The sequence below is a fragment of the Amphimedon queenslandica genome, unplaced genomic scaffold (assembly GCF_000090795.2).
Source record: "Amphimedon queenslandica unplaced genomic scaffold, v1.1 AMPQUscaffold_13456, whole genome shotgun sequence".
NCBI classification, from domain to species: Eukaryota; Metazoa; Porifera; class Demospongiae; order Haplosclerida; family Niphatidae; genus Amphimedon; species Amphimedon queenslandica.
The window spans coordinates 310867-335779 of NW_003546308.1; the positions used below are offsets into that span (position 1 = coordinate 310867).

General features: G+C 38.5%; 9 protein-coding genes across 9 annotated transcripts; 5 read left to right on the forward strand and 4 right to left on the reverse strand.

Moving 5' to 3' along the window:
* Window positions 1-131: 131 nt before the first annotated feature.
* LOC100639441 (cleavage and polyadenylation specificity factor subunit 6-like) lies at window positions 132-3198 on the reverse strand. The gene is made up of 12 exons (XM_019995063.1): window positions 3133-3198; window positions 2958-3083; window positions 2847-2898; window positions 2011-2174; window positions 1838-1941; window positions 1723-1788; window positions 1491-1666; window positions 1335-1435; window positions 1007-1138; window positions 814-946; window positions 298-383; window positions 132-197 (listed from the first exon to the last, which is right to left on the reverse strand). The coding sequence occupies exons 1-12, from the start codon at window positions 3196-3198 to the stop codon at window positions 132-134; spliced, it is 1272 nt and encodes a 423-aa protein (XP_019850622.1).
* A 317-nt stretch (window positions 3199-3515) lies between these two features.
* Window positions 3516-4571, forward strand: LOC100639566 (E3 ubiquitin-protein ligase Siah1-like). The gene is made up of 2 exons (XM_019995058.1): window positions 3516-3561; window positions 3622-4571. Exon 2 carries the CDS (start codon window positions 3624-3626, stop codon window positions 4443-4445), a length of 822 nt encoding a protein of 273 aa, XP_019850617.1. The 5' UTR covers window positions 3516-3561; window positions 3622-3623; the 3' UTR covers window positions 4446-4571.
* Window positions 4363-5555, reverse strand: LOC100639691 (cleavage stimulation factor subunit 2-like). The gene is made up of 2 exons (XM_003385603.3): window positions 5333-5555; window positions 4363-5254 (listed from the first exon to the last, which is right to left on the reverse strand). The coding sequence occupies exons 1-2, from the start codon at window positions 5465-5467 to the stop codon at window positions 4442-4444; spliced, it is 948 nt and encodes a 315-aa protein (XP_003385651.1). The 5' UTR covers window positions 5468-5555; the 3' UTR covers window positions 4363-4441.
* A 2-nt stretch (window positions 5556-5557) lies between these two features.
* On the forward strand, window positions 5558-6287 carry LOC100635268 (myotrophin-like). The gene is made up of 4 exons (XM_003385569.3): window positions 5558-5680; window positions 5724-5840; window positions 5889-5972; window positions 6023-6287. The coding sequence occupies exons 1-4, from the start codon at window positions 5603-5605 to the stop codon at window positions 6107-6109; spliced, it is 366 nt and encodes a 121-aa protein (XP_003385617.1). The 5' UTR covers window positions 5558-5602; the 3' UTR covers window positions 6110-6287.
* LOC100639818 (thymidylate synthase-like) lies at window positions 6273-8629 on the reverse strand. Its single transcript, XM_003385604.3, has 6 exons — window positions 8371-8629; window positions 8062-8255; window positions 6857-7128; window positions 6734-6808; window positions 6617-6688; window positions 6273-6563 (listed from the first exon to the last, which is right to left on the reverse strand). Exons 1-6 carry the CDS (start codon window positions 8580-8582, stop codon window positions 6426-6428), a joined length of 963 nt encoding a protein of 320 aa, XP_003385652.2. The 5' UTR covers window positions 8583-8629; the 3' UTR covers window positions 6273-6425.
* Window positions 8630-8672: 43 nt separating this feature from the next.
* LOC100639944 (RRP15-like protein) lies at window positions 8673-10073 on the forward strand. The gene is made up of 6 exons (XM_011404872.2): window positions 8673-8773; window positions 8817-8897; window positions 8946-9051; window positions 9598-9690; window positions 9740-9846; window positions 9891-10073. Exons 1-6 carry the CDS (start codon window positions 8714-8716, stop codon window positions 9987-9989), a joined length of 546 nt encoding a protein of 181 aa, XP_011403174.1. The 5' UTR covers window positions 8673-8713; the 3' UTR covers window positions 9990-10073.
* A 41-nt stretch (window positions 10074-10114) lies between these two features.
* On the forward strand, window positions 10115-11572 carry LOC105312322 (TNF receptor-associated factor 5-like). The gene has a single exon (XM_011404873.1). The coding sequence runs from the start codon at window positions 10115-10117 to the stop codon at window positions 11570-11572; it is 1458 nt and encodes a 485-aa protein (XP_011403175.1).
* Window positions 11573-11660: 88 nt separating this feature from the next.
* On the reverse strand, window positions 11661-14338 carry LOC105312299 (RING finger protein 44-like). Its single transcript, XM_011404840.2, has 10 exons — window positions 14080-14338; window positions 13006-13345; window positions 12915-12956; window positions 12834-12863; window positions 12598-12689; window positions 12315-12522; window positions 12200-12260; window positions 12090-12153; window positions 11894-11993; window positions 11661-11780 (listed from the first exon to the last, which is right to left on the reverse strand). The coding sequence occupies exons 1-10, from the start codon at window positions 14229-14231 to the stop codon at window positions 11736-11738; spliced, it is 1134 nt and encodes a 377-aa protein (XP_011403142.2). The 5' UTR covers window positions 14232-14338; the 3' UTR covers window positions 11661-11735.
* An 86-nt stretch (window positions 14339-14424) lies between these two features.
* Window positions 14425-24649, forward strand: LOC100640072 (liprin-alpha-2-like). Its single transcript, XM_019995059.1, has 26 exons — window positions 14425-14617; window positions 14707-14821; window positions 15047-15181; window positions 15357-15719; window positions 15905-15979; window positions 16083-16271; window positions 16878-16991; window positions 17524-17658; window positions 17851-17958; window positions 18288-18365; window positions 18534-18665; window positions 18917-19308; window positions 19728-19833; window positions 19895-19962; window positions 20079-20221; window positions 20568-20700; window positions 22045-22126; window positions 22216-22287; window positions 22463-22582; window positions 22887-22964; window positions 23017-23169; window positions 23242-23281; window positions 23514-23689; window positions 23898-23966; window positions 24022-24226; window positions 24414-24649. The coding sequence occupies exons 2-26, from the start codon at window positions 14729-14731 to the stop codon at window positions 24452-24454; spliced, it is 3300 nt and encodes a 1099-aa protein (XP_019850618.1). The 5' UTR covers window positions 14425-14617; window positions 14707-14728; the 3' UTR covers window positions 24455-24649.
* Window positions 24650-24913: the final 264 nt, after the last annotated feature.

The following is a 24913-nucleotide window of genomic DNA, read 5'->3' on the forward strand; positions in this document are numbered from 1 at the left end:
CCACCACTCCTACTGCTACTGCTGTGGTTGCTACGACTTGATCTTGACTCATATCGATCGTGTGATGATACTTTGTTCCTCCTATACACAAGCAGTTTATACTCTGTCCCTCTCTCTCTTAATATCATTACTCACTTGCTTCCACTGGCCTGATGCTCTACTCCTCTTAAGCAATCAACTAGTGACTGTATTAGTATCTGGAGACAATGTAGTACAATATGAACACAAATTCTCTGTATTGTTTCTCTATCTTTCTCACCCTTCTCCTCTCTCTCTCTTTCCTTCTCCTCTCTCTACCTGGCATGATTCTGATCCAGCTGTTATTGATTGTTTGATAAGTGTAATTGCCATTTTAAGTGTCTCAATTGCACTCTCATAATCGCCTATAAAATAAAATAACATGTCACAGTTACAATTACTGGGAAATTTTACTACATAGCTTTTTAAAAATTGATTTTACACCAATTCTGGTGAAATTTGGCCCATGACACTGTATTATAGAAATTTGGCCCGTGACCTGACCCTGTACTATAGTACAGGAATTTTGGTCTGATTTTGAAGCAACTTTAAAAACTTGTAAAAAAATCCAAAATTTCAATCAGAATCAGCTCAAACTTTCTATATGTATCAGAAAAATTATAAAACTTAAAACTTCTTAGTTTTTTTGACTAAATGCTTTGTCAAATTTTGGAGCAACTTTGAAAAGTCATATAAAAATCCACTGAGAATATGCCATTCATGCTGACAACAAATGCATACACAATGTACTATCATTACATATTCATTACATATTCAACCCTCAATAGTCAGTACCTGCATTTGCGTCGGACATAGCACGTGATATTGCGGAACTAGAGATAGCTCGATTCCTTTGATTAGCGTCAGCAATTTCCTCATCACTTGGACGACTCGTTGGACCTTGAAAAGCTTTGGCAAATATTTCAGCCTTTGAAAGAAAGAGTATTAGCTCACAAATAAAGATAACAAGAAACACTGAGAGACTCACCACATTATTCCCTTGCATCATTTGATCCTGAAGAAAGGCTGGGTTTAAATGGGCTCCGCCTGGTTTTTGACTGTTTAAAGCTGCAGCTGCAGCAAGGGCACTGGGATCAAACGCAGCTGGAGGCAATGGAGGCTAAATAAACAAAAAACAATACCTTCTTGATACCTCTAGGCATAAACGAGGCATCAAAAATAACAGAAATAAAATATAACAATTTAACAAAATCAACTCCAACTTTATCTACATGTATATCTATGAAATGAATGTGTATTTTTGAATCAATTTAAAAAATATACTCTTAAATCAGTGAATGATAGGTTTGACTTACAGGACGAGGTAGAGCTGCAGCTGGAAAGGCAGGGTTGAACGGAAGCTCAGGAGGAACTAGAGTAGGAGGAAGAATTGGAGGAGGGAGGCCTCCCATTACACCTGGTCAAAGGAACAAAAAGCTCATTAGTCATAACACAGAAACAGAAACACATACTAGCTAATGGAGGCCTGGGATATAATGGAGGATTCTTTCCAGTCAAGGAAGTTTGCGGTTTATTCCCGACCAGTGGCTGCTTATCAGGGACAGCTTTACCAGAGGACTTGGCCTCAAACTGAGCCACTGACATCCGACCAGCATACGCTGCAACAAGCTTCCTACCATGAACAGTGCTACAAGAGGACAGGAACACACAGTAAGGCAGAGAATGATCAGCATATGTACGTACATCATTTGTAATTTATCAGGAGCACCCAAAGCAACTGCTTCACTTGTCAGTTCCACCATTGTAAACCTAAAGAGTCTTATAATGAATAACACAGGAGGAAGAGAGACTCAAGTACCCTTTAGACTGCCCATTCGTCCTGTTGTCGTAAAACTTCAAGCTCTTGACTTCGCCTAAACCTGCTTCTCTCACGGCACTTAGTACATCCATATCAGTAGTCCACTAAACACACACACACACAGAGTTTTAATTCAGATGAAGCTACTGTGGTACTCTACTGCATTCACTTACCCATGTCAAGTTCCCAATAAAGACGGAGTTTTTTTTATTTGGATCACGCATATAAATGCTTCTTGAATGAGTTCCTCCAATGCTCTGCGAAGTCTTGTTTGACTCAATGCGTGCTTGTACTGTCTTTGCAACTTGTTCAGCATTGTAACGGGCTGAACGCGAATCTATACATACATACACCACACACACACATAGAGGGATATCACAAAGGAGGAGAAGGAAATATAACTTTTTAATGAGTAACAAATCATTATATTTAGTTCATATGATTATAATTATAAGCACAAAAATGAAAAAATATTTGAAATGGGTGACTTTCTCTTGATGGCAACAGTTGTTAAGGAGGCATGATTTATCGGTTAAATATTGTTATTATTAATTTTAAATAACTGTTAGTTTGTAAGACCAAAAATGAAATAAATAGGCATAAAGCATAATTAAAACAACAAAAATAAGTAATACTGATAATAATAATAATAATAATAATAATAACAATGAACACAAGCAAAAAAATTGAACAAAATAGTTTTCTTAAAAAATCTTATAAATAATACTGAGCATTTATTATATACAAGGACTGATTAACTCTTTACAAATGATTTTTAAAACAAATAAGAGATAATGATTGGGCGTCATAATAGTAAAAATAACAAACTATTAATAAGTAACAATAGTAATGAATGAGGAATTTAGATATGCCAAACAAAAAAAATTATTTTGAATGATAATAATAATAATTGGTGTAACGCAATTTCTCACACAAGTTAAATAACTGAAAGAAACATGATGCAGAGAAGAATGTTAAAATAAAATCACAAAAAAACAAAATAGCAAACCTTCAATCCCTGCCAATCCGTTTTCGGTATCTGTCGTGAAATGTAAGTTTAACTGAAAAATTAATCGTTTTCATGTGTTAAAACTCATTATAAAGTGTCCATTTTGCTCACATCTACTTCTTCTTCTGTATCGACTTCTGTTTTGGATCCATTCCCACCTCCTGAGGCAGGAAAGGTTAACACGTCGTCCAGAAGGTCAGTGCTATCGATACTGACTCTTCTGTTCATACCAGATACCTGTGCAGAGAGAAATGAGAGTCTTTATCCTAATCCCTAGCTACAGTACCTCGGGCATATCGTCGTCTAGCACTTCGTTATACATCCATTCATCAGAGACGGATTCTGTCGCCATTGTTGTTATGTGGTTTTGTAATTAATCATGTGACATGTGTCAGACCAACCCACCTTCTAAATTCCCAGACTAAATTCCTTTTGGAGATTTTTCTGAGTTCTCTTTTGATTATTATTATTTCTTAATATTATAATTTTGTACTGCCAATTCATTCTTCACAGCATTTTACATACTATTAGTCTATTATAATCGCTGTGAGATCAAAATCAATGCATTTGCACAATTTTGCCAAAACAGGTTGCATGCAACCAAAATAGGTGGGCCGGGCTAATCTATTTATGAGCTCCACCCAATACATCACATGATCATAACAATAACAAGACTCCGCCTTTGTCTATTAACAATAATATCATCAATCATCAGGTAAGATTAAATTCCCTTTCACTCTCTTCTCCTTGTCACAATCTCTCCTCTTCTCTTCAGATATGACTCATCTCCCATATCCCACCATTGGGGCCGGGGCCTCTGACTCCTCGCGTGATCTGGCATCACTTTTCGAGTGCCCTGTCTGTTTTGATTATGTCCTACCCCCCATCCATCAGTGTGACAGTGGACACTTAGTCTGTAGTAACTGCCAGCCCAAACTAGCTACACAGATATGTCCAGCCTGTAGGGGGCCACTGAGCGGTGTTCGTAACCTAGCTATGGACAAGGTTGCCGAGACAGTTCTTTTTCCATGCAAGTACGCTAACTCTGGTTGCTCTCTACGCTTTCTACACAACGAGAAAAGAAAACACGAAGAGACATGTGAATTTCGTCCCTATGCATGTCCTTGCCCCGGAACGACTTGTCGCTGGCAGGGAAGTCTAGACGAAGTACTGGATCATTTACTAAATGCACACAAGACCATTACCACTCTTAACGGGGAGGACATTGTGTTCCTCGCCACTGATATCAACTTACCTGGAGCTGTAGACTGGGTCATGATGCAATGCTGCTTTGAGCATCACTTCATGCTAGTCCTAGAGAAGCAAGAGAGGCACGAGGGCCATCAGCAGTTTTTCGCTGTCGTCCAGATCATCGGGACTGAGAAACAAGCTGAACAATTCCGCTATAAATTAGAACTAGTTGACTCGCGTCATGGACGCAAGCTAGCGTGGGAGGCAAAGCCAAGAAGCATACATGATGGCATATCTCAAGTCATCTCAGGAAATGACTGTCTTATATTTGAGCCATCAATGGCACAACATTTTGGAGAAAATGGGAATTTAGCAATTAATGTAACAATAGGTAGAGTTTGTTATTAGGGTCCAGCTGCATGTGAAAGCTGTTCCTTAAGACGCAAAATATTATTCCTTTGATCAGGTGGTAACATTTGTATCTGTTCATCAGTCAAACTTAATACTTGCATTAATAAAGCTGCCTTCTCTTGATCCTCATGAGTCATGTTGTCAGTCGGGGGAGGGTGGGAGGGTCCACCTCTCGGTGGATGGGAGGGGCCACTATTGGGGGGTTGATACCAGTCCCTTCTGTGGGGGTCTCGTCCAGGGGGAGGGTCTCTCATCGGCGGGTGTGACCTAAATCGGTCCCCTTCATGATGATGATGGTTTGGGGGTGGGGCTGATGAAGGGATGGGCGGGGCTCGTGGAGCACGATGAAGTAGATTCTGTGCTGTATCTAGATCCACGATCCTCATAACAACTTGAGCTTGAAGCAACGCGTACGCCAACTGTGGGTTGTGAAGTAAGAGCTGTCTTGTCTCTTGTGGATTATTCTGAATGCACCACTTGACTTGCTTCATCAGCTCATACATGTGCTCCGGAGGTAGACTAGCCACGGCTTTAGTGATGGACTCGGGCGCACTCTCTGGAGGTATGGCAGGACCGTGCAGTGGTGGCTCAATGGGTCCTTGAGGGATTGGAGCTGATCTAAAGCTCTCTCCTGGTGCATTCATTGCACTGTCAATTCTTAATGGGCGGCCATTGAGCTCACGGCCTGCTAGGTTCCTACAGGCACTCCGAGCTGTCTCTGCATCCTCGTATTCACAAAAACCGAATCCTCTTGGCTTTCCAGACACAGGGTCTTGAATTAGCTTTAGTGAGAGGACAGGGCCTACCTGTATTAAAATAAATAAAAATAATAATTATATATAATGTAAATGGGCCCTCCCATGCCCCGCCTATTCATTACTAACTTCAGATAAAACGGCTCTCATTTGATCTTCAGTGGTCTCAAACGCTATGTTAGCCACAAATATGGACCGCATTGCTTTCTCTCTATGAGCTTCAGCGTGAGGAGGTGATCCACGACCGTGACGATTCCTGGACATCTTGTTTACAGCTCGGTTTACAGTTTACTACACGTGGGTGGTGGTTCTTACGTCACGTGATATGTTAATTAACTAGAGGTAGCCAGTAGTTATTAATTTTTAACTTGCAAAAATAATCCTCCATAAGAAGGAAAGATGTCTGCTGACGAGTTTGTGTGGTCAGTGAAGAACGGACAGCTAGAGAAAGTGAAGGCTTACGTAGATAGTAAAAAGGTAAACCCTAAAAACCTTCTCCTTACTCGAAACCTTCTTTCAGGGCAAGTTTGACGTCAATGCACAAATAACTGGCGGTAGGAGTCCAATCCACTTTGCAGCTGATTATGGTCAGGAAGAAGTCATAGACTACCTCGTTAAACAAGGAGCAAACGTTAACGTAAGCCCTTCTCATTTCTCCTTTCCTATAACCCAGTGTTAATGGCAGTTACCTGATGCACACGGGATAACACCATTACTATGTGCCATCTGGGAGGGTCACCCTGATTGTGTCAAATTCCTCATTAGCAAGGTAAGGTTGATATTCACACTACAATACAGGGGGATTATTTGAGACTTTAGGGAGCAAAGAAAGACGGGAAATCTCCAGATGGTGTATCTTACCTGGATTGTGCTGAAACCTCAGAAATAAAAGATCTTTTGAAATAACGAACTACATTAGATTTAGCCTACTCGTTCTAACTCTATTCCAATTATTATTGCTTTTTTTGTTATGAATGCCATATCGTAGCTTGGATATCATTTTGTGTTTATTGTGTGTGGAGGTCTCCTTTTCTCACACCTCTTGTTTTGATTATCGATTCTAATTTAATTTGTGTTTTCTTAACATGTTGTCTTTCATTCGTTCAAAAAAAATTAATTAACAATAAGTGTCATAACAAATAACTATGATGATGCCATCAAATCAACATCAGAGATAAAATGTACCCAAAATGCATGCACGAGTATATACGACTGTGATGTTTCAGACTGCTAATGCCATGGATATTTTTGGATAAGGCTTGTAGCCAGTCAAAGAGAAGTCCTCAAACTTAAAATCATCAATGTTCTTCACTTCCCTGTCTATGGTTAGTGTTGGGAAAGCTCGTGGTGTTCTTGTAAGCTAAGGAAGAAATTAATACATAAAGTTAAAGCTGCAATCTTTCTTATACTCACTTGTTCCTTGAGTGGCTCAATGTGATTGAGATAAATGTGAGCATCGCCCAGTGTATGAACGAAATCCCCAGGCTGATTGAAATAATAATAATAAGATTTTTATCATTTCAGGTTTACCTTTAAATCACAAACATGGGCAATCATGTATGTAAGAAGAGAATAGCTAGCTATGTTAAAAGGAACCCCTAAACCCTAAAGGAGAGAGAGAAAGAGTTTAGAGAGAAAGAAAGCTCTCCTAACCATATCTCCTGATCTTTGATACAACTGACACGAGAGCTCACCATCACTGACATAAAACTGCACAAAGGCATGGCACGGGGGCAGAGCCATCTCAGGTATATCCACAGGATTCCATGCGGACATTATGATACGGCGACAAGACGGGTTGGTCTTTATCGTGTGTATGACCTGAGCTAATTGATCTACACCTTGCCCATCGTAATCAAAATGCATGTCACTGTATTGGGCTCCAAAGTGGCGCCATTGAAACCCGTAGACAGGACCTAGATCACCTGTTAGATTGAATGTGATAAGGAGAGGAAATAAAACAAGTGAGATGTATCAAACATACACAATAAAATGCACAACATATTCATAAAGGAAGAGAAAGAAGGAGATGTATATTAGGCTATTAGCATATCTCTTCCTCCCTCCCCTCTCTCCCTCCCTCCCCTCCCCTCCCCTCCCTCCCCTCCCCTCCCTCTCTCCCTCCCCCCCCTCTCTCTCTCTCTCTCTCTCTCTCTCTCTCTCTCTTTCTCCCACTTAATTTCATATTCATGCTAATCTCTCTCTGTAGTGAGTCAATTGTGTGTGTTTGTTGAAGGAAAGCATCTCTTAAGGGAATATCAATACTCAATGTTAGAGTTGGATTGAAGTGAAGGTATGAATGACATGTGACATCTAACGTCTTCCTCATTAAAGACATTACGAGGGAAAAATCTCATTAATCAGTAATAATTGCTACATGTAGTTAGATTATGAATTCCTGAAATATCAGGTCATCAAGGAACAAATAATAATTAGTATACAAAGAATCTCAAAACATGAGGATATGGGAGGGATACATGTACAAACTACAAATACATGTGCACAGGGTTTCCCACGGTAAAGTGCTCAGCTTCTTGGCCCAGGACCATGTACATGTGCTATAGTACAGGGACTTTGGGCTGATTTTTAACAACTTTTAAAACCCGTAAAAAAGTCAATTTTGGTTGTAATCAACTCAAACTTGCTAGTTGCTACACAACATAAAAACTTGTATATGTATCGGAAAAAATTATAAAAATGAAAAATTCTCCTGGAGCCAGTTTTGACAAAATACCCTGTACTATATAATCGTCTTTGCCCTTTGGCCTAATTTTTGAAGCAAACTTTAAAAATTAATAAAAAATCCAATTCAGTGAGCACTATACCATGGGAAACCCTCCACGAGTGCATGTACATACCTTCTTCACGATGACCAAGTCCTTGTTTGTGAAGAAAGTCTTTTGATCCATTAGCGTCCCAAATATGGATGTTCTTTTCTTGCAGTTTCTTGGCATTAGTGCATCCCGAGATGAACCAAAGGAGCTCCTCAGCCACACCTCTCCAGAACACTCTCTTTGTAGTTAGCAGTGGGAACTGGTCACGCAAATCAAACCTAAAATGAAATAAAAAGAAAAGGGGAGGGGCTGAATAATTAATTAAAATAATAATTATTAGAAAAATAATTAATTTTTTAATTATAAATTTTCATTTTTCAATTCAGTTCAGACCTCATTTGAGCTCCAAATATACTCTTAGTGCCTACTCCTGTCCTGTCTTCCTTCACCTTTCCTGTTTCTAGTATTCTCCTACAGAGATCCAAATATTGACACTCGTCATGGTTCGTGGTAACTGGTGAAGGCAAGACTCCAGAAGACACTGACTCTGTCTTTGTGCCAAGCTTGTTTTCTAATGCAGAAGCAGCAACAGACAACATTGTCATGAAAACACAGATCTAGAACTCAGAGCTCGACTCAGACTCAGAGCGCCTATTGCCGCCTAAAATAGGGCAGTTTTCCCCGCCAAAAGGTAACTACAAAAGTTATTAATGTTAAATTAATCACGTGTAACAGCATGGCGGACAATAAGGAAGATAGAATGGCGACTGTTCTAGCTTCTTTGCTAGGAAGTCAAGTAAGATAAGTTTTTAAAAATATGCTCACCTTCTTGATAATAGCCAGAAGAAAGAGTGAGCCGAAAAAGAAAGAGAGAAGAGAGCCAAAGCTCTATCAGTTCAAAGAAAACAGGGAGACAAGAAGTATATATATAGACATTACAATTCATTATGGTACATCTAATGCAATAGGTCAGCCGTAAAGAGAGTAAAGATGTAGTTAATGGTGTACATGTGCTTCCTAGCTCTTCTCTTTGGGCGTACGAGAAGACATTAAAGCAAGTGGCAATGCGTGGAGGTATGCTCCTGATTGTAGAATTAATTAATTGCTTTTAAAATACTCTTTGTGTGTACAAGTTTATTGAGGTACTAGTAGTTGTGCTTTATGTAAAACAATTCAAAAAATATCAACTTAAATTTGCATGTATCTAAGCTCAGTGATATTAATTAATGAAAATTGGGTGTTTTTAAAGTCAAAAGCCATAGTTGAAATTTTTTAATGCTTGGAATTGGCTCAAATTTTGTACTTAGTGTAAAGACCAATATGTATCAGAAAAATTGGTGGTGCCATTTTTTGCTAAAAAGCAAGTTTTAATGTATTTGCATTTGTAAATTGAAACTGACTTGAATTTTCTACGATTAAAAATATTTGCTTTTATTATCCGTTGTTTGTGGTTTTTATGCAGTCTTGGCAATCACTCACTCATTTTATCATTATCAGAGGATTATGAGTACTACATAGTACTATGATTTGTGGAATTATGTACATGTTACTCTCTCGTGTCTCCGTGTTTATATTAATGCATTTATTTTGCTTTATGTGACCATGTTAATTCTTTTTCAGTCGTACAGTTGTTTAATGCTGTCAATAAGCAGCAGAAGGAGTTGCAGACTCAGCTAGAAGCAGTTGGCTCGTCTGAAGCAAAACGAGAAAAAGGTTTCTGACATTTAAAGCTATATAGTTATATCACTTATATATTTTATAGTTTTGTCATCAGTTGATAAAACCCAGTTCCTTGAAATGCTTAAAAGTAATCATAAATCACGCTTCAGCAAGACGAAAGGAATTGATAAGCAAAGCAAAAAGAAAAAGGTATACAGAAGAAATGCCAGCCTAACAATACGTTTATGATATAGAATGAGATGGAGCAGCCCAACTGGTCAATACTGAGAGATGATACTGGTTTAGAAACAGCAATGGAAAGATGGGAAGAAAATGATGGGGAAGACTTATAGGGCGTGGTCCATTTAATAAAACAATGCTATTTCGCATTTATTAAAAAATTTACGAGGTGGGCTAGCTCAGCTTGTCAAAATCAATGGAGGGGAAAGAAGCTAAGAAAGAAGAGATAGACTCAAACATGGATGATTTTGTCTGTGGTCTGTGCGAGGAGCTTCTCTCCAATCCTGTATACACGGGCTGTTGCGGGGCAAACTTTTGTAAGAAGTGCATAGAGAGCCCTATCAATGATAGATCCTGCCCGGAATGCGAGGCCACTAACGTTTCCTATGTCCAAGACCGTCGACTGCAAAAGAGAATGAGGGAGACCATGGTTGCTTGTAAGAATAGGGCCAAAGGATGCATCTGGTCTGGCTCTATCCTCCAACATGCTGACCATCTTGATGAAGATGGGGAGGATGGCTGCCCGTTTGTCCTGGTAAGTTGTCCAAAGAATTGTGGGGCAGTTATAGAGCGAGGAGACCTCAGGGATCACCTAAAGGCCAAGTGCAATGTGACTTGGGTCGAGTGTGAGTATTGCAATGTGCTTGTCCCTTCGACTGGGATAGAGAACCATCTCTCGAGGGCCTGCCCTGAATATTCCTATCCATGCCCTAATGGTTGCTCTGAAGTAGTCAAAAGAGTCGACATGGTCCAGCATCGTTCATCTTGTCCTTTGGAGCTGGTTAGGTGTCCGTTTGAGGAGGTCGGGTGTGACGTGAAGTCACTGAAAAGGTCCCAGCTACAAGAGCATTTGGAGAGCAGGCAAGTCATGCATTCCGTTTCTGCTGTTACTTCTGTGAGACGTGACATTAAAGCCTTACAGGATCAGTTACGAATAGCAAATGAAGAGAGAGAGAGGCAAAGCAAAGAGATTGATGGGCTACAGAAAGTCTACACAGCTGCTAAGACAGAGCTGGAAGTGGTAAAAGAAAAGAATATGGTCCTCTCTTCGTCAATAGCACAAGAACTTGTTTACGTTTCTGAGCAGCCTCACAACTCTAAGGTTAAAACTCTCTCTCTCTCTTGCTTGAAAGATCAACTAAACTACCTCACGAACCCCATGCTACACAAACTAGTCCCAAATGGGCCTCCGATAACATTCCGAATGCCCAACTTCTCTCATCTTAAAAGAGCCGAGACAACGTTTCAGAGTATGCCATTCGTTGTACACAACGGCTATCAAATGGCAGTTGTCATACATCCTAATGGCCACGGTGATGGCCAGTCCACCCATTTATCCATTTGCCTCCACCTGGTGTCGGGTCACTACGATGATGAGCTACAATGGCCACTGCATTTTGAGGACGAGGTCTATGCCACACTCATGAAACAAGACACGGGCGAGCCAGTAAAAGGGCGTGGGAGAAAGGGCTCTGACTTAAACCCAGGTCCATTCATAGTACAAGAAAGGATAAGAGTATTAGTACACTTGCTACATAAGATAAACAAGCCAATAGGAGAGCACGGGCTGGCATTTGGCTACATTGACCTCTTCTGTGCTCAGAGTACAATTGAAACTGGACCTGCTATATGTAATGACTCTTTAGTGTTTCAGCTAAATATTAAACCTAGTCGCACTGGGGCAACTAGAATGTAGAGATAATCCTTTTATTATTTTTATTATAATATGCCTATATTGTGGTACTAAAGTTTTATTACACCATTTTATAATGTTACTATTTTTAGTGTTGAGTATACTGAGTTGATGATTTTTAAATTAACAATAACAATAACAATTATAAGTATAATGGTACAAGTTCTTACACAGTTAGCTCATTTCTACAGATAGGACAAGTTCTTTGTTGCTACACAAGAGGAATGGGAAGTAAAAGAAAAAAAACGAAAACACGTTACATCCTGTTCAATTTACACGTAACACAATACTGTGCACTATTCACTATTGAATTGATAAGCATACCTTTAGCCATGGGCTAATGCAAGCCGAATGATACTCATGAGAGCAGGGAAGTATTTTAATAGTGTCTTGATCTTCATAATCCATCATACAGATTACACAACTAATGGAGAGAGAGAGAGAGAGATGAGTACACTAATTAAATATTTCAAAAGGGCTACAATAGCAGCTGTATAATTATTATGATAGCTATTCTTACTTTGTCTTTGCTGGATCTGAAGACTCACTTGAAAGATGAGTCCTTACAGGAAGAGCATCAATGGCTACAAAACATCATAAACAACAAAACCACTTCACTTTCCCACTAACCATCATCTGGTAATCCCAATGGCCTCCCTGGGCCAAGCCTCTCTGCTAAATCTAACCAATCCTAAGGAAATGAAACAATGAGAGACTAGAGAATAGTGAATCTGATACTAGTTACTTCATAAGATCCCATGGTTCCGCCAAAAGTAGCACCGGTAGTTCCCATTATATAGCTAATGACTTGCATTGGTTGAAGCTGTGTCATGTGATGCTCAATAAAGTGGCGAGTGAAGTTTCCATCGTAATGACCTGTTACATGAGGAAAGGAGACGGTGAGGAAGCTCTGCATGAAGTCCCGTTGAAAAGGACCCTCAAAAGCTGAGAACCTACAGGAAAATAACATTTAAAAGAAAAGAAAGAGATATGAATGCTGGAGGGAAGTAGCTAGGGGATGATCTTACGATGGAGGAGCAACACCTTCTTCCATTTGCCTCTCAATGCTTCTTACTGATACGGTAGTGCCAAACGTTTCCGGCTCAAAAAACTCAAGATTCTATTAGACAGTGGTGACGTTAATGCATGTACACATACACACACACACAGGGCTGTGATTCAGGCATAAATACACCACATAATATTCATAATTGCTCATGCTATAATCATTCACATACAAAACACATGTACATGTAAAACTTACTTCGGGAACAACTGAGTCCTCAAACAAGCTCTAGAGTAGAAAAAGTGACATTAATTTTATATCTCAAACTCTCTCTCTTACCTGCCACCTTGGTGGAGTCTCATTTAGAATGATGACATCGTCCTAATAGTTATTAAGTATTAATAAAACTACACCTCCAATACCCACTTACCAGATCATCCTCAGAATCGCTATCAAGGACAAGAGGAGCCTCTGGAGCAGAAGTAGTGGGTGTGGTTGTACTAGGCGGGGCAGATGGGGTCTGCTGTGGGCGTGGCCTCAGATTATAGGGCCTAGGTCTTACGAAATGTCCGTGGTGTCTATAAAAGGTGTGGCTTGAGGTATAGGGATTAGATGTTGGAACTAGACGAGCGGTTGAGGAGGAGGAGGAGGGAGGAGGAGGGGGAGAGGAGGGAGGCTGATGGAGATTGACGTCAATTCTAATAGTCTCAAGTGAAGGTACCGTAAGATCAATTACAGGAGGATCAACTGGCCGAGGGGTAGGAGGCCTACTGCAGAGGGAAATAATAATAATAATAATAATATTAATAATAATGATAATAATAATAATAATAGCATTTTTATAATAATAATAACAGTAAGAGCATTATACATTTTGTATATGTACATACATTTCCCCATGATTTATATTGATTCATGAACATGTGCATAAGCTGAAGCAATGTGTGGCATCATGGGTGGATGAAGCAGGCAGCTAATGTAGGCTACGTATAGGAGGGCCAGCAGGTGTAATTTGCTATTGAAGATTGGCAAGTAGAAAAATTGTAAATCACTGCACAAAATCCAGGAGGAGCAACTGTATACATAATACAGGCATGACATGCTGCACAATGATGGAAATGAAATAAATTGAACAGGTTTTAAAAAGTAAGAGTTTGCAATGTAAACTACCATGTACATGTACGCGCTCCAACTCTAGAATAAAAATAATAAATTATTATAAAAGTGAAACTGGCTTCGTGTAATTATCCCTTTAAATTGATTTAAAATGCTCAACTTCCATTAAAACTTGGGACGCAAGCACACAGACAGGCCTCATTGCCACCAATAAGCATTAATGTGTCACAAGGGACAATAGGATAAACAGTACTGAACACCAACAGGTGTCTGCAGTACTTACCACATACCACATTGGAGTAGACCTCTGTACGCGTACATTGGAACCTAATATTGATCCAACCAAGCCCACAGCCCCAAAAATTATAATACACGTTTATACACGTACGCTGAAGGCTCTGATGTCCTCCTTCTTGGTGCTTTAGTAGATCTAGGACGGAGAGAGCGTTCACTAGCACCATCATCAATTAGATGCTCGTGCTCTCTCTTACGCCACATCCTGGGCCTATCATTATTATCTGATCCACCTCCAGTGGCCATTATAGTCAATAGAGGAGACTGTACTATTCCTAGAAGAGGCACTGGAAAGAAAGAGAAGAAGAGAAAGAGATGGGAAACAGGGAAAGACACTGAATTGAATCACGCAATTCTCACGTGAGAAAGACCACGCCTATTTGGCTATTAGTTACACCCACAACCCCTCCCATTCCTCCTCCTACCGGAATGGCCCACTCTCTTTAGGAATGAGATACTATACGAGTCATCAGTGCTAGTGTAAAAGGAATCACTATATTGAACAGAGGAGAGGGAGACAGGGCAGCTAAGGATTGGTAATAGACGGCTTCTCTCTTATAGCATGAGTGGACTCGACTTTAAATTAAACCCCTGAGACTAAGTCTAAGATTTTTAATAGGATTATATTATAGGTAGGTCTACTACTCCCTGCATGTGTCCTTAAGTATGATGGTCATTATTGTACTTGGTATTCATTGATATTTATGGCTCTATATTACAGGCGGTAGTAGGTAAGTGTCAGAATGTGCGAGGTACTCCCAACTATTGATGAGGCTAGTCCTAGCCCAGAGGAGGAGAGCGCTCGATTAGAACAACTCATGATATCAATGCTTGAAGTAACAGACCCTCTTACTTCTTGTGTCATCCTCTATTGCATCTCTCTCTCCTCTCTCTCTCTCTCTCTTCCTCTCTCTCTCTTCCTCTCTCTCTCTCTCTTCCTCTCTCTCTCTCTTCCTCTCTCTCTCTCTTCCTCTCTCTCTCTCTTCCTCTCTCTTTCTCTTTCTCTCTTCCTCTCTCTCTCTCTCCCTCTCTCTCTCTCTTCCTCTCTCTCTCTTTTCTAGGAGAGAGAGAAGTTAATGGATAAACTAAGGGAGACACAGGAAGCATACCAGACCATGTCACATCGCCTCTCCCAAATAGAAACAGATAATGCCATCCTTCTAAGGCAGCTACAGGCTCTCCTGTCAAGGGAAGAGGTGGGTTAAGCGTATCATTAGAGTATTTTAATTGCTGGGAGATTTGTCCTTTACCAAAATCATGACTAATGATCCTTGCTTTTTCCATGATCAAACGAGACACAATAAAATAACATTTCCTTTTTAATGTCTCTCTCTCTTCTTTTTCCTCTCTCTTTCCTGTTCCTATTTTTAGGATCAAGAGAAACTTCACCTAATGCTTGAGGAGGTTAAAACCAACGGCACACTTACCAACGGGCGAATGGAAGAAATACAAAAATGGCCGATAGCAAATGAGATAGCATCACTAGCTAGAGACCTCTCGTCTGCCAAAGAGGCAATATTTGCAAAAGAGGAAGAGGTTCAGGAATTAAAGGCCGAGAGAGCAAACATGAAGCTCCTCCTTGAGCATTTGGAGTGTCTTGTTGCTCGTCACGAGAAGTCCTTGAGGGTAACAGTACTTAAGAGGCAGACTGCTAATACTGGTGTCTCCTCTGAAGTTGAGGTATTGAAAGCTTTGAAGAGCCTCTTTGATCATCATAAGGCTCTGGATGAAAAGGTAAGCGCGATGAAGAGGAATGAAAGTGAAGAGAATATGAGGGAGAAGGAGAGAGGGGGAGAGAGAGAGGGGGGAGAGAGTGGGGGAAGAAGGACAGAGAGAGAGGGGGGAGAAGGACAGAGATAGAGGGAGAAGGAGAGAGAGATTAAGATATGATTAGACTAACTCCTCTTCCTCCTCCTTAGGTTCGGGAAAGGCTCAGAAGTGCGAATGAGAAAAACTCGATCCTTGACGAGGAACTTGTATTAGCCAATCAAGAGGTAGGCATGCACGCATGCCCACATTCATGTAGTGGTCATAAATGTAATTATTGACATTAAAAATGACCTAATTCATAAATTTTTAAAATATTTTATGATACAGATAAAGGCATTGCAAGAAGAGACAAGACGAATGAAAAGGCTGATAGCTCAGAGAGACTCCTACAGAATGAGTAGAGACTATGACTCAGTTGGTTTCACTCAAGAGCAATTGAGTTTACTACACGAGAAAGATCAAGCACTCTCTGATCTTCAGTTCTCACTTGATGAGAAGGCAGCAGAACTTGAAGAAGTAAGGCATTGTAATACAGAGTAACCTTTATTATAATGGGCAATTTGAGACAAGGAAGTTGGTCTGTTATAAGAAGTGTCCTTTATGCGAAGTGATTTTATACAGTAAAGAATGTAATTGGTACAATTCGATAGATGTAGGTGCTTGCTTTAGAGTCTTTTAAACGAGAGGTTTTACGGTAGTGTATTGGGTTTGTTCTATCTTTTAATCTTTTATTCCCCATCCCTTTCTCTTTCTCTATTAACAATCAAAGCCATTTGCTCATCATTGGTTGTTCATTGTCACATATTGTGAACAGCTTGCTTGTGAAAAGCTTGACAATTACTACCAGCACTACCTGTCACACTCTAATTATTGCTATATCAGCAACGCACACATAATAATGAATTCATTATTGCTTGGATTGGGGTGACTTATTTCTTAAATTATATTACCAAGCTTGAAATTAAATATAATGTACAAGCATGTGACACTATGTGTATGTGTGTGGTTTGGCTATGATGAATGTGATTATTTATCACATTACATCAATAGTACATGTACTATTATTGATTGTTGTGAATAAGCTGTTTTCTTTCCTCTTTATTCTTTCCTCTTTGTCTTTAGGCGTTTCAATTGAGAGATGAGTTAACCCAGAGGGTACAAGAGGCAGAGGATGATCTTGAGATTGCACTGAGGGATCTTCATGTCACTAAAGGTGAACTGGAAAAGGCTCAGAAGGTAAGAATTACGCTCTGAATTACATGTACATGTGCATGTACATATACATGCACATGTGACCTTTTTCTCTCTTTCTTGTTATATAATTGTTCCATCACTTCCATGTACTGGTGTATACACAATGTAATTGCTTCTACATTGTATGTGCATGTAACACGTATAAGCATGTATATGTGTTTTGTGTCAGCAGACATTGTTTGGTAATATTTTAAACAATAATCATTTTTGGCAGAAGTTATAGACAGTACATTCAGTGATGCACCATGCTTATTATTATTCATAAGTATAATTTATTATTATTCATTATTATTCATCAGCAATTCATTATTATTCATCAGCAATTCATTATTATTCATTATTATTTTTTATTATTCATTATTAATAATTGTTGTTTTATTTATTGTTTATGCTGTTTGTACATTGCTTGGGCTTGGCTTCAGTTAAAGTGATTACTGACTGGCAGCTAATTATAAAATAATTGTTATCAAATTAATCTATTGGAATTCAATTGTTCTTCTCCTCAATTCTTCAGAATGCTGTTCAGCAGGAAATGGTGTCCCTTTTGCAGGAGGAGCTGTGCAATTGTAAAGAAGAGCTGGAACACTCTCGCTCAGAGAATGAGCAGCTACAAAATCGACTCACCGTAATACAGGGACAACTTCAACAGGTAGAGAGAGAGAGGGAGAGAGAGAGGTGGGAGGGGGAGGGAGGGAGAGGGGGGAGGGGAGGAGAGAGAGAGAGAGATGAAGAAGGGAGAGTGTACACATGTACATTTATTTTAAGGGAGTTATAAGAGTGACGGAAAGATTCATATGATATAGAATGACCTTATGCTCATTTCTTCTTATTGATCTTGCAGCAACAGGAAGACTCCAAAGCATTATTGAAACAGAAAGAGGACTCACTGCAGGAGGCAAGATCAATGACCGAAGAACAACTCAGACAGCAATTCCTGGAATTAACTGAAGTAAGAGTTATTATTGAGAAATCACAGCCAAAAATTAATGTAATCTATACTATTGTTTGTACACGCCTAAGCTTATTTTATCCCTTTAAAGTCTGCATTTACATATACATGTATGGTATATCAGTACTGTTGTCTAGTAGTGGAATATTAGCCTTTCTGCCTTTGTGTGTGTATTGTATTGTACATTGATTGTTGATTAAATCTCTCATCCTTTATTTGTGTGTGTCATTAGTAATTTTGAATACTGTGTGTTGGGTGTGACTCCGTGTTGAGTCTATCCTCAGTCTTTTTATTGTATTATTCTGTTCTTATTAATGCCCAACTCACAGGCTGAACAAAAGAAGGACAGTAGTAAGATACTGAGCTTAGAGTCATCACTTGAAAGCAAGACACAAGAACTGCTAGCAGTGAGTCTCTCTCTCTCTCTCTCTCTCTCTCTCTCTCTCTCTCTCTCTCTCTCTCTCTCTCTCTCTCTCTCTCTCCCCCTCTCTCTCTCTCCCCCTCTCTCTCTCTCCCCCTCTCTCTCTCCCCTTGCCCCTTCTTCTAACCCTCACTCTTTCCTTCTCTCTCTTTAGCTACAAGAGAAGGAGAAGGTGAATGATGAGCACATAGAGAAGCTTCAAGCAACTGTAGAGCGAATGCTAAAGGAATCAAGCACAAGACTCAAAGCACACGTAGTGGAAAAGAAAGCACTGATAGATGAGAAGGTATAGAAGCCACATATTTACTATGAGCATTAATGAATAATAATAATAATACACATGTGCATGTAAGAATAATGTATTGCCATTATCACCATAGCTCTATACTGTCTTATATTACTGTATTATATGTATGTGCATGTACATGTACATGTGTGTGTGTGTGATTGGTTTATAGTAAAGGGTTACACTTGTATTACTCCTCTGTGTCTGTTTCCTCACTCACTGTCTCACTCTTTATAATTCTTAACTCTTAGAATTCTATGTCAGAAGAGATGGCAGGTCTAAAGTCTGAACTCTCCACCTGTCAAAAGGACAATGTCTCCCTCTTACAGCAAATTGCTAAACTGAGACGTGAGCTCCAGCAAGCACAGCAAAGAGTGAATGACATACAGCAATCCTCGGTCGTACTGAGAACTGGTAAAGCTACCGATTTAGATCAGGCCAAGTGGAAACGAGCGTCCGATGGTATCCCGTCATCGACTGAGGCCACGCCTACCAAATCAGCCAATCAGTCATCTTCTGTTAATAGCTCCATGTCTGAGTCAAGCGGGGATAGAAGTGGCTGGGATTTCTCGGAGCCTGGGGCAGTGTCTAGACTCATGTCGATTCTTGAAGGACAAGTGACCTTACTGGATCAGGAGTTAGAGTAAGGACTGGCTCTGTGTGTGTGTTTTCTTTCCTTGTTAGTGGCTGGGGTTTATTTAATACCGTAGGCACCTTTTTTTTCGGAGGCTATAGGTTTCACAGATTTTTATTTTACGGATTTAATTTTCGCGAATTTATGCCCGTCTGCCATCTTGTACCATATTAATTTGATTTTTGCTGAAGCAATTTTCGCAAATTTAAAGAAAAATCGCGAAATTTACAGCCCTTGAAAAAAGGCGCCTTACAGTAAAAAATTACAATGCGCATAATGATTAAGTGTAATGAAAGTTTTATTTATTTATTATTATTATTATTATTACTTTAAAATTTAAGTGTTTTGTTGCTTTAATTTTTTGATTTAAATAATACAATTTTAAATGTTATTATTTTTATTATAATAATTATGTATTTCTATTACAGGCACATGGATGGTGAGGTCCAAGACGAGGAAGATGAAGAAGACAGTTCTTATGAAATACAGTACCTCACTTCAGGCTCATCTCACACTGCAGAATCTGCTCCTCCTGTAAGCCACGCCTTAAACCACACCCCTCTATATTCAAAATGATTATTAATATTTTTCATAGCCTGGATCTCCTCCCCCACCATCTCCAATTAGAATGAAACTAAGATCAAGATCAAATGAAGACGGAAGGTATACTTAGTACTACACATTGTAATCATTAAAGTGTTTTTATTGCATTATAAACATTGTATTATGTACATTGTATGTGTTTAATATTTCTCCCCTTCTTTTTTCTTTTTTCATAGTCCAAAGTCGAAGCCTAATTCCTTATCCCGAGCCACAGGGAAGGCTTTGAGCTCTTCAATGAAGAAGGTTTTCCGTCGCAAGTCCTCAAGCAGCAGCTTAGGAGGGAAGCAGAAACAAGACAAGCGTAACAGCGCTCCAGTTGGTTAGCGAATTAACACTTTACAGCTGTTTCAGCCACACTTGATTAACACTCACGACCACACAGTGCTGCATAAACATGTACATTGTACATGTAAATCTAGCAGGCCTATTCATATTTACCCTATGCCTATTTAGCCATATTTAAATCCTCCATGTACAGATTTAGCTTAGGTATTCTTAAGTTTTCCATTTTAGTTAGATTGGTCTATTTCTAGATCTAACAGTGTAGCACTCATGTACATGTACATGTGCATGTACATGTACATGTACATGCACATGTACATGTATATGCTGTGTAGTAATTGTCATTTCTCCTAATTATGATTGATCTTTGTTTTGTAATTAAGGTTCGCTGTCTCCAGTTACTCCTGCTCCATCATCTGCTGGTGTCCAGCAGGCAAGGATGTCATTTGATCTCTCTGATGTGGTCATATATAATGAAGAGCCGTCTTTATTGACCAGCGAACAATTAAAGACAAAGTAATGTTATTTTAGCAACATTTTGATTTAATTTATATTAGTGTAGTAGATTAGTAGCGCATATACAATGTACATGCATGTACATGTGTATGTTGTATGCATGTACAGTACATGTACATGTATTGGATTTTTTATGAAATAGTACAGAGTCTTTGGCCAAATTTTGCGAAAAATGAATAGGAGAGAATTCTTTATTTTTATGATTTTTTTGATACAACATATGCATGTACTTATGTTGTGTAGAAAGTTTGAGCTGATTCTGACAAGTTATATGTATCAGCATTTTTTTTTAAATGAGCCAATTTTTGAAAAACAACCAAGGCTATAGCCCATGGTTTTTTCCAAAAAATGGCTCTGAAATCATGCCAAATTTTTATTACATTTTTTGATACATATTGATGTACTTATGCTGTGTAGAAAGTTTGAGCTGATTCTGACTTCAATTTTTCAAGTTATGGCCATTTTAAGAAAATGCCAAAATTTTGAAAAACAACCAAGGCTATAGCCCATGGTTTTTTTCCAAAAAATGGCCTCGAAATCACGCCAAATTTTTATTACATTTTCTGATATATATTGATGTACTAATGCTGTGTAGAAAGTTTGAGCTCATTCTGACTTCAATTTTTCAAGTTATGGACATTTTAAGAAAACCTCAAAAATCTGAAAAATACCCAAGGCTATAGCCCATGGTTTTTTCCAAAAAATGGCTCCGAAATCACCTCCAATTTTTATTACATTTTCTGATACACATTGATGTCCTTATGCTATGCAGAAAGTTTGGGCTGATTCCGACTTCAATTTTTCAAGTTATGGCCATTTTAAGAAAATGCCAAAATTCTGAAAAATATCCAAGGCTATAGTCCATGGTTTTTTTCAAAAAATGGCTCCGAAATTACGCCAAATTTTTATTACATTTTCTGATACATATTGATGTACTTATGCTGTGTAGAAAGTTTGAGGTGATTCTGACTTCAATTTTTCAAGTTACGGCCATTTTAAGAAAACGTCAAAATTCTGAAAAATACCCAAGGCTATAGCCCATATGGTTTTTTCTAAAAAATGGCTCCGAAATCATCTCCAATTTTAATTACATTTTCTGATACACATTGATGTCTTTATGCTATGTATGAAGTTTGAGCCAATTACGACAAATATTTTTCGAGTTATGAGCAATTTAAAAAACAGGCCAATTTTTTTTTAAAGCAAAGGCTATAGCCCATGGTTTTTATCCCAAAAAATGGCTTCAAAATCACCACAAATTTTTGTACATTATCAGTTATTAAGGACATTTTTAGTAAGATGTTATGCTCATTAAGTGTTTATGATAGCTCCTGTTTGTTTTAGGAGAGAAATGGTACAGACAGCAATCAATTCAAGTGTATCCTTTTATACGTGGACTAAAGAACTAGTGATGGCTTGGTTGGAGGTAAGCCCCTTCCTCCTCCTTTATGTGTATACATGTACTTGTGTATGTGCATTCATGTACAGTGCTATTGGTCTTTCTATTGTTAATAGGCTTGGGTGGTTGTACCTTCTTGGTATATATCAGCTTTGAAAAGCAGTGTAAAGTCAGGAGAGATGATGGAGGTACTACACACACACACACACACAAACATGCAATTCTTTATAATAAAAGAGCAATAATAATGGTGATTGTGGGCCTTGGGGCTTAAAAAAGTCTGCCACTTATTTCTTTAAAAGCATTATTTAAAAATAGCTTGTTTTGATTCCTTAAGTTTATTTCTTTTCTTATTTTTTTCAGTCGTTGACAGAAGTCGAGTTAAGTCAGATGCTGGGCATAACCAACAGTATGCACAGATTAAAACTGAGACTAGCCATTCAAGAAATCATTACCATAACATCATCGCTACCACAACAATCAGTAAATATACTATCCACTCTCTCTTTCTCCTTCCTCTCTCTTTTTTTCACATGTAAATTTCTGTGTCAAAATGAAATAATTTATTGGCTAGAAAATTAGTATTGACAATTGGCAGTTCTGTAAAGAAATCGCCATATAAAATTCACCAATTACTTTCTGCTAACAAATTTGCCAATGCAATTACATTTACTCTTGCCAATAAATAATCTTGTATACTTTGTGTCATCATCTCCCTTAAATTCATATCTTTTTGCCATAATTATATTGACCTATTTTTGTCTCTCTCTGTGTCCAATCCCTACAGGTCCCGTATTACGGTGCTATGAATCATCATTGGATCAGTGACTACTGGCTCCCAAGCATTGGTCTCCCACAATACTCAGTCAGTTTATCGGACCAATTATTAATTAACTAGTGCCACGCCTCATTTTTAGGATATATTTCGAGTGTGTTTGATTGATGCACGAATGCTTGAGCATCTCACAAAGAAGGATTTACGGATGGTCTTAAAGGTTTTAGACTCTTCGCATCGGAACAGCCTCCAGTATGGCATCAGTGTTCTCAAGAGACTTAACTATAATCGTCAGGTTGGTTCTGGTGTGATGTCATGTGATGTAATATGATATCATGTTTAATTTTATTTTTATCGTACACTTTAGGAGCTTGAGTTTCACTTTTCAAATCTTGCACTTCATAGAGGTAATAATACATTGTATTATAATTTTTTTAATGATAATTAATTTTTGAATTTTAAAAATGCTTTAAAATTGGGCCTGCACTCTCAGGCCAAATTTTGTCAAAAGAGAATTCTCCATTTTGTAATTTCTTCTGATGCATATACATGTACTTATGTTGTGAAGAAAGTTTGAGCTGATTCCGGCCAAATTTGGATTTTTAATGAAGAGAATTATGCGTTTTTATTCATTTTTAGATGTTGTATTTTGGACAAACAGTCACGTCATCAAGTGGGCCGAGTCAATTGGATTGAAAGACCACGCCCACAACCTATTTGAGTCTGGGATTCACGGAGGAGTTTTGGCATTAGATCACGACTTTGATATTGACAGTCTCTCACTGGCTCTGAAGGTATCGCCATCAAACCAAGAGGTAAGAGCAACAATCCACTATGTATAGTCCATTGTCTTGGGCCAAGTTTTGAAACAAAATATCTATTAGAAAAGATTTACTAAAAAAATTAAAAACAAGACATAGATATAATCATTTATAATTGGTGCTGGTTCACATTATACCTATAGAATAATTCTGCATTATTAATGATTGTCATGCAGTTGCTTTATAAAATAATTTTCATTAGTTAAGACGATTGTTAAAGCTGGAGTTCTCATCATTGTTATCCGAAGGAACTTCACGCTCCTCCTCAGAGGTAATAGAGAGAGAAATATAATTAAAATTAAATTCATTTGTCTGTTATTCTTTAGCCTCAAGCTCATGGCAAGATAGTACGTCGGATTAGTAAGAAAATTAAAATGAAAAAGAGAGTCCCTTCGAATGAGTTCCTTCCTATTCGTCCCACTTCCCCCGTCCTGTTACCCATTGGCCAATTGCCACGTGATCGTATGTCCCCCTCACGTGACTCTGAAGGATCTTCATCAACAACTTCATCACAGGCAACAGGATCTCAAGGTACATTGTGTAGTATTGTCTCTATTGAGTTACTTTTCTCTCTCCCTCCCTCTCTCTCTCTCTCCCCCTCTCCCTCTCTCTCTCTCCCTCTCTCTCTCTCCCTCTCTCTCTCTCTCTCTCCCCCTCTCTCTCTCTCTCCCTCTCTCTCTCTCCCTCTCTCTCTTTCTCCTTCTCTCTCTCTTTTTAGAATTTGAGTTACCAGAGAAACCCAATGAAATGACAGTTTAATAATAATAATTAAAAATAATAATAGAGTAATAATAACAAAACGCAAAATAGTAATTATAGTAAATAATAATAATAATAATAAACGTCTCTTCATCATTATTCTCATAACTGATAATTATTGTTATTATCATTTTTGTTAATCATGTTGTGTTTCCGTGTCAGATGTTGTACTAAGATACCATTCACTGGACAGTATTGAAGCCATGAATGATGAGATGTAGGCTAAGGAAATTAAATCAGAGGTAATAAATTAAAAATAATGCATGCATAATCATCATTAAACTTTTATTACTACAATTAAATGACGTCACTTCCTGTTTCAATGAACTTCCGGTTTTATTTCACTTCAGGTATTTACTTCACGGTTATGTAACTTGATCTGTTATTGACTGCTAAGCAGCTCATTACTGTCTCAAAATATTTCAACTATTTGCAGCCTCAGCATCAAATCATTTAAAG

Coding starts and splice junctions, on each gene's coding strand:
- LOC100639441 (XM_019995063.1), bottom strand. CDS start 3,198: ATGGCGACAGAATCCGTCTCTGATGAATGGATGTATAACGAAGTGCTA. Junction 2,899..2,957: donor ATACAGAAGAAGAAGTAGAT/GTGAGCAAAATG, acceptor TTAATTTTTCAG/TTAAACTTACATTTCACGAC. Junction 2,175..2,846: donor CGGATTGGCAGGGATTGAAG/GTTTGCTATTTT, acceptor ATGTATGTATAG/ATTCGCGTTCAGCCCGTTAC.
- LOC100639566 (XM_019995058.1), top strand. CDS start 3,624: ATGACTCATCTCCCATATCCCACCATTGGGGCCGGGGCCTCTGACTCC.
- LOC100639691 (XM_003385603.3), bottom strand. CDS start 5,467: ATGTCCAGGAATCGTCACGGTCGTGGATCACCTCCTCACGCTGAAGCT. Junction 5,255..5,332: donor TGAGAGCCGTTTTATCTGAA/GTTAGTAATGAA, acceptor ATTTTAATACAG/GTAGGCCCTGTCCTCTCACT.
- LOC100635268 (XM_003385569.3), top strand. CDS start 5,603: ATGTCTGCTGACGAGTTTGTGTGGTCAGTGAAGAACGGACAGCTAGAG. Junction 5,681..5,723: donor CTTACGTAGATAGTAAAAAG/GTAAACCCTAAA, acceptor ACCTTCTTTCAG/GGCAAGTTTGACGTCAATGC. Junction 5,973..6,022: donor TCAAATTCCTCATTAGCAAG/GTAAGGTTGATA, acceptor TTGAGACTTTAG/GGAGCAAAGAAAGACGGGAA.
- LOC100639818 (XM_003385604.3), bottom strand. CDS start 8,582: ATGACAATGTTGTCTGTTGCTGCTTCTGCATTAGAAAACAAGCTTGGC. Junction 7,129..8,061: donor ACTTGGTCATCGTGAAGAAG/GTATGTACATGC, acceptor TCAATCTAACAG/GTGATCTAGGTCCTGTCTAC. Junction 6,564..6,616: donor TTGAGCCACTCAAGGAACAA/GTGAGTATAAGA, acceptor TTTCTTCCTTAG/CTTACAAGAACACCACGAGC.
- LOC100639944 (XM_011404872.2), top strand. CDS start 8,714: ATGGCGGACAATAAGGAAGATAGAATGGCGACTGTTCTAGCTTCTTTG. Junction 8,774..8,816: donor CTTCTTTGCTAGGAAGTCAA/GTAAGATAAGTT, acceptor TCTTGATAATAG/CCAGAAGAAAGAGTGAGCCG. Junction 9,052..9,597: donor GCAAGTGGCAATGCGTGGAG/GTATGCTCCTGA, acceptor ATTCTTTTTCAG/TCGTACAGTTGTTTAATGCT.
- LOC105312322 (XM_011404873.1), top strand. CDS start 10,115: ATGGATGATTTTGTCTGTGGTCTGTGCGAGGAGCTTCTCTCCAATCCT.
- LOC105312299 (XM_011404840.2), bottom strand. CDS start 14,231: ATGGCCACTGGAGGTGGATCAGATAATAATGATAGGCCCAGGATGTGG. Junction 12,864..12,914: donor AGACTCCACCAAGGTGGCAG/GTAAGAGAGAGA, acceptor TTTCTACTCTAG/AGCTTGTTTGAGGACTCAGT. Junction 12,154..12,199: donor ATTGGGATTACCAGATGATG/GTTAGTGGGAAA, acceptor GATGTTTTGTAG/CCATTGATGCTCTTCCTGTA.
- LOC100640072 (XM_019995059.1), top strand. CDS start 14,729: ATGTGCGAGGTACTCCCAACTATTGATGAGGCTAGTCCTAGCCCAGAG. Junction 18,366..18,533: donor AGACACAAGAACTGCTAGCA/GTGAGTCTCTCT, acceptor CTCTCTCTTTAG/CTACAAGAGAAGGAGAAGGT. Junction 20,701..22,044: donor AGCGAACAATTAAAGACAAA/GTAATGTTATTT, acceptor TGTTTGTTTTAG/GAGAGAAATGGTACAGACAG.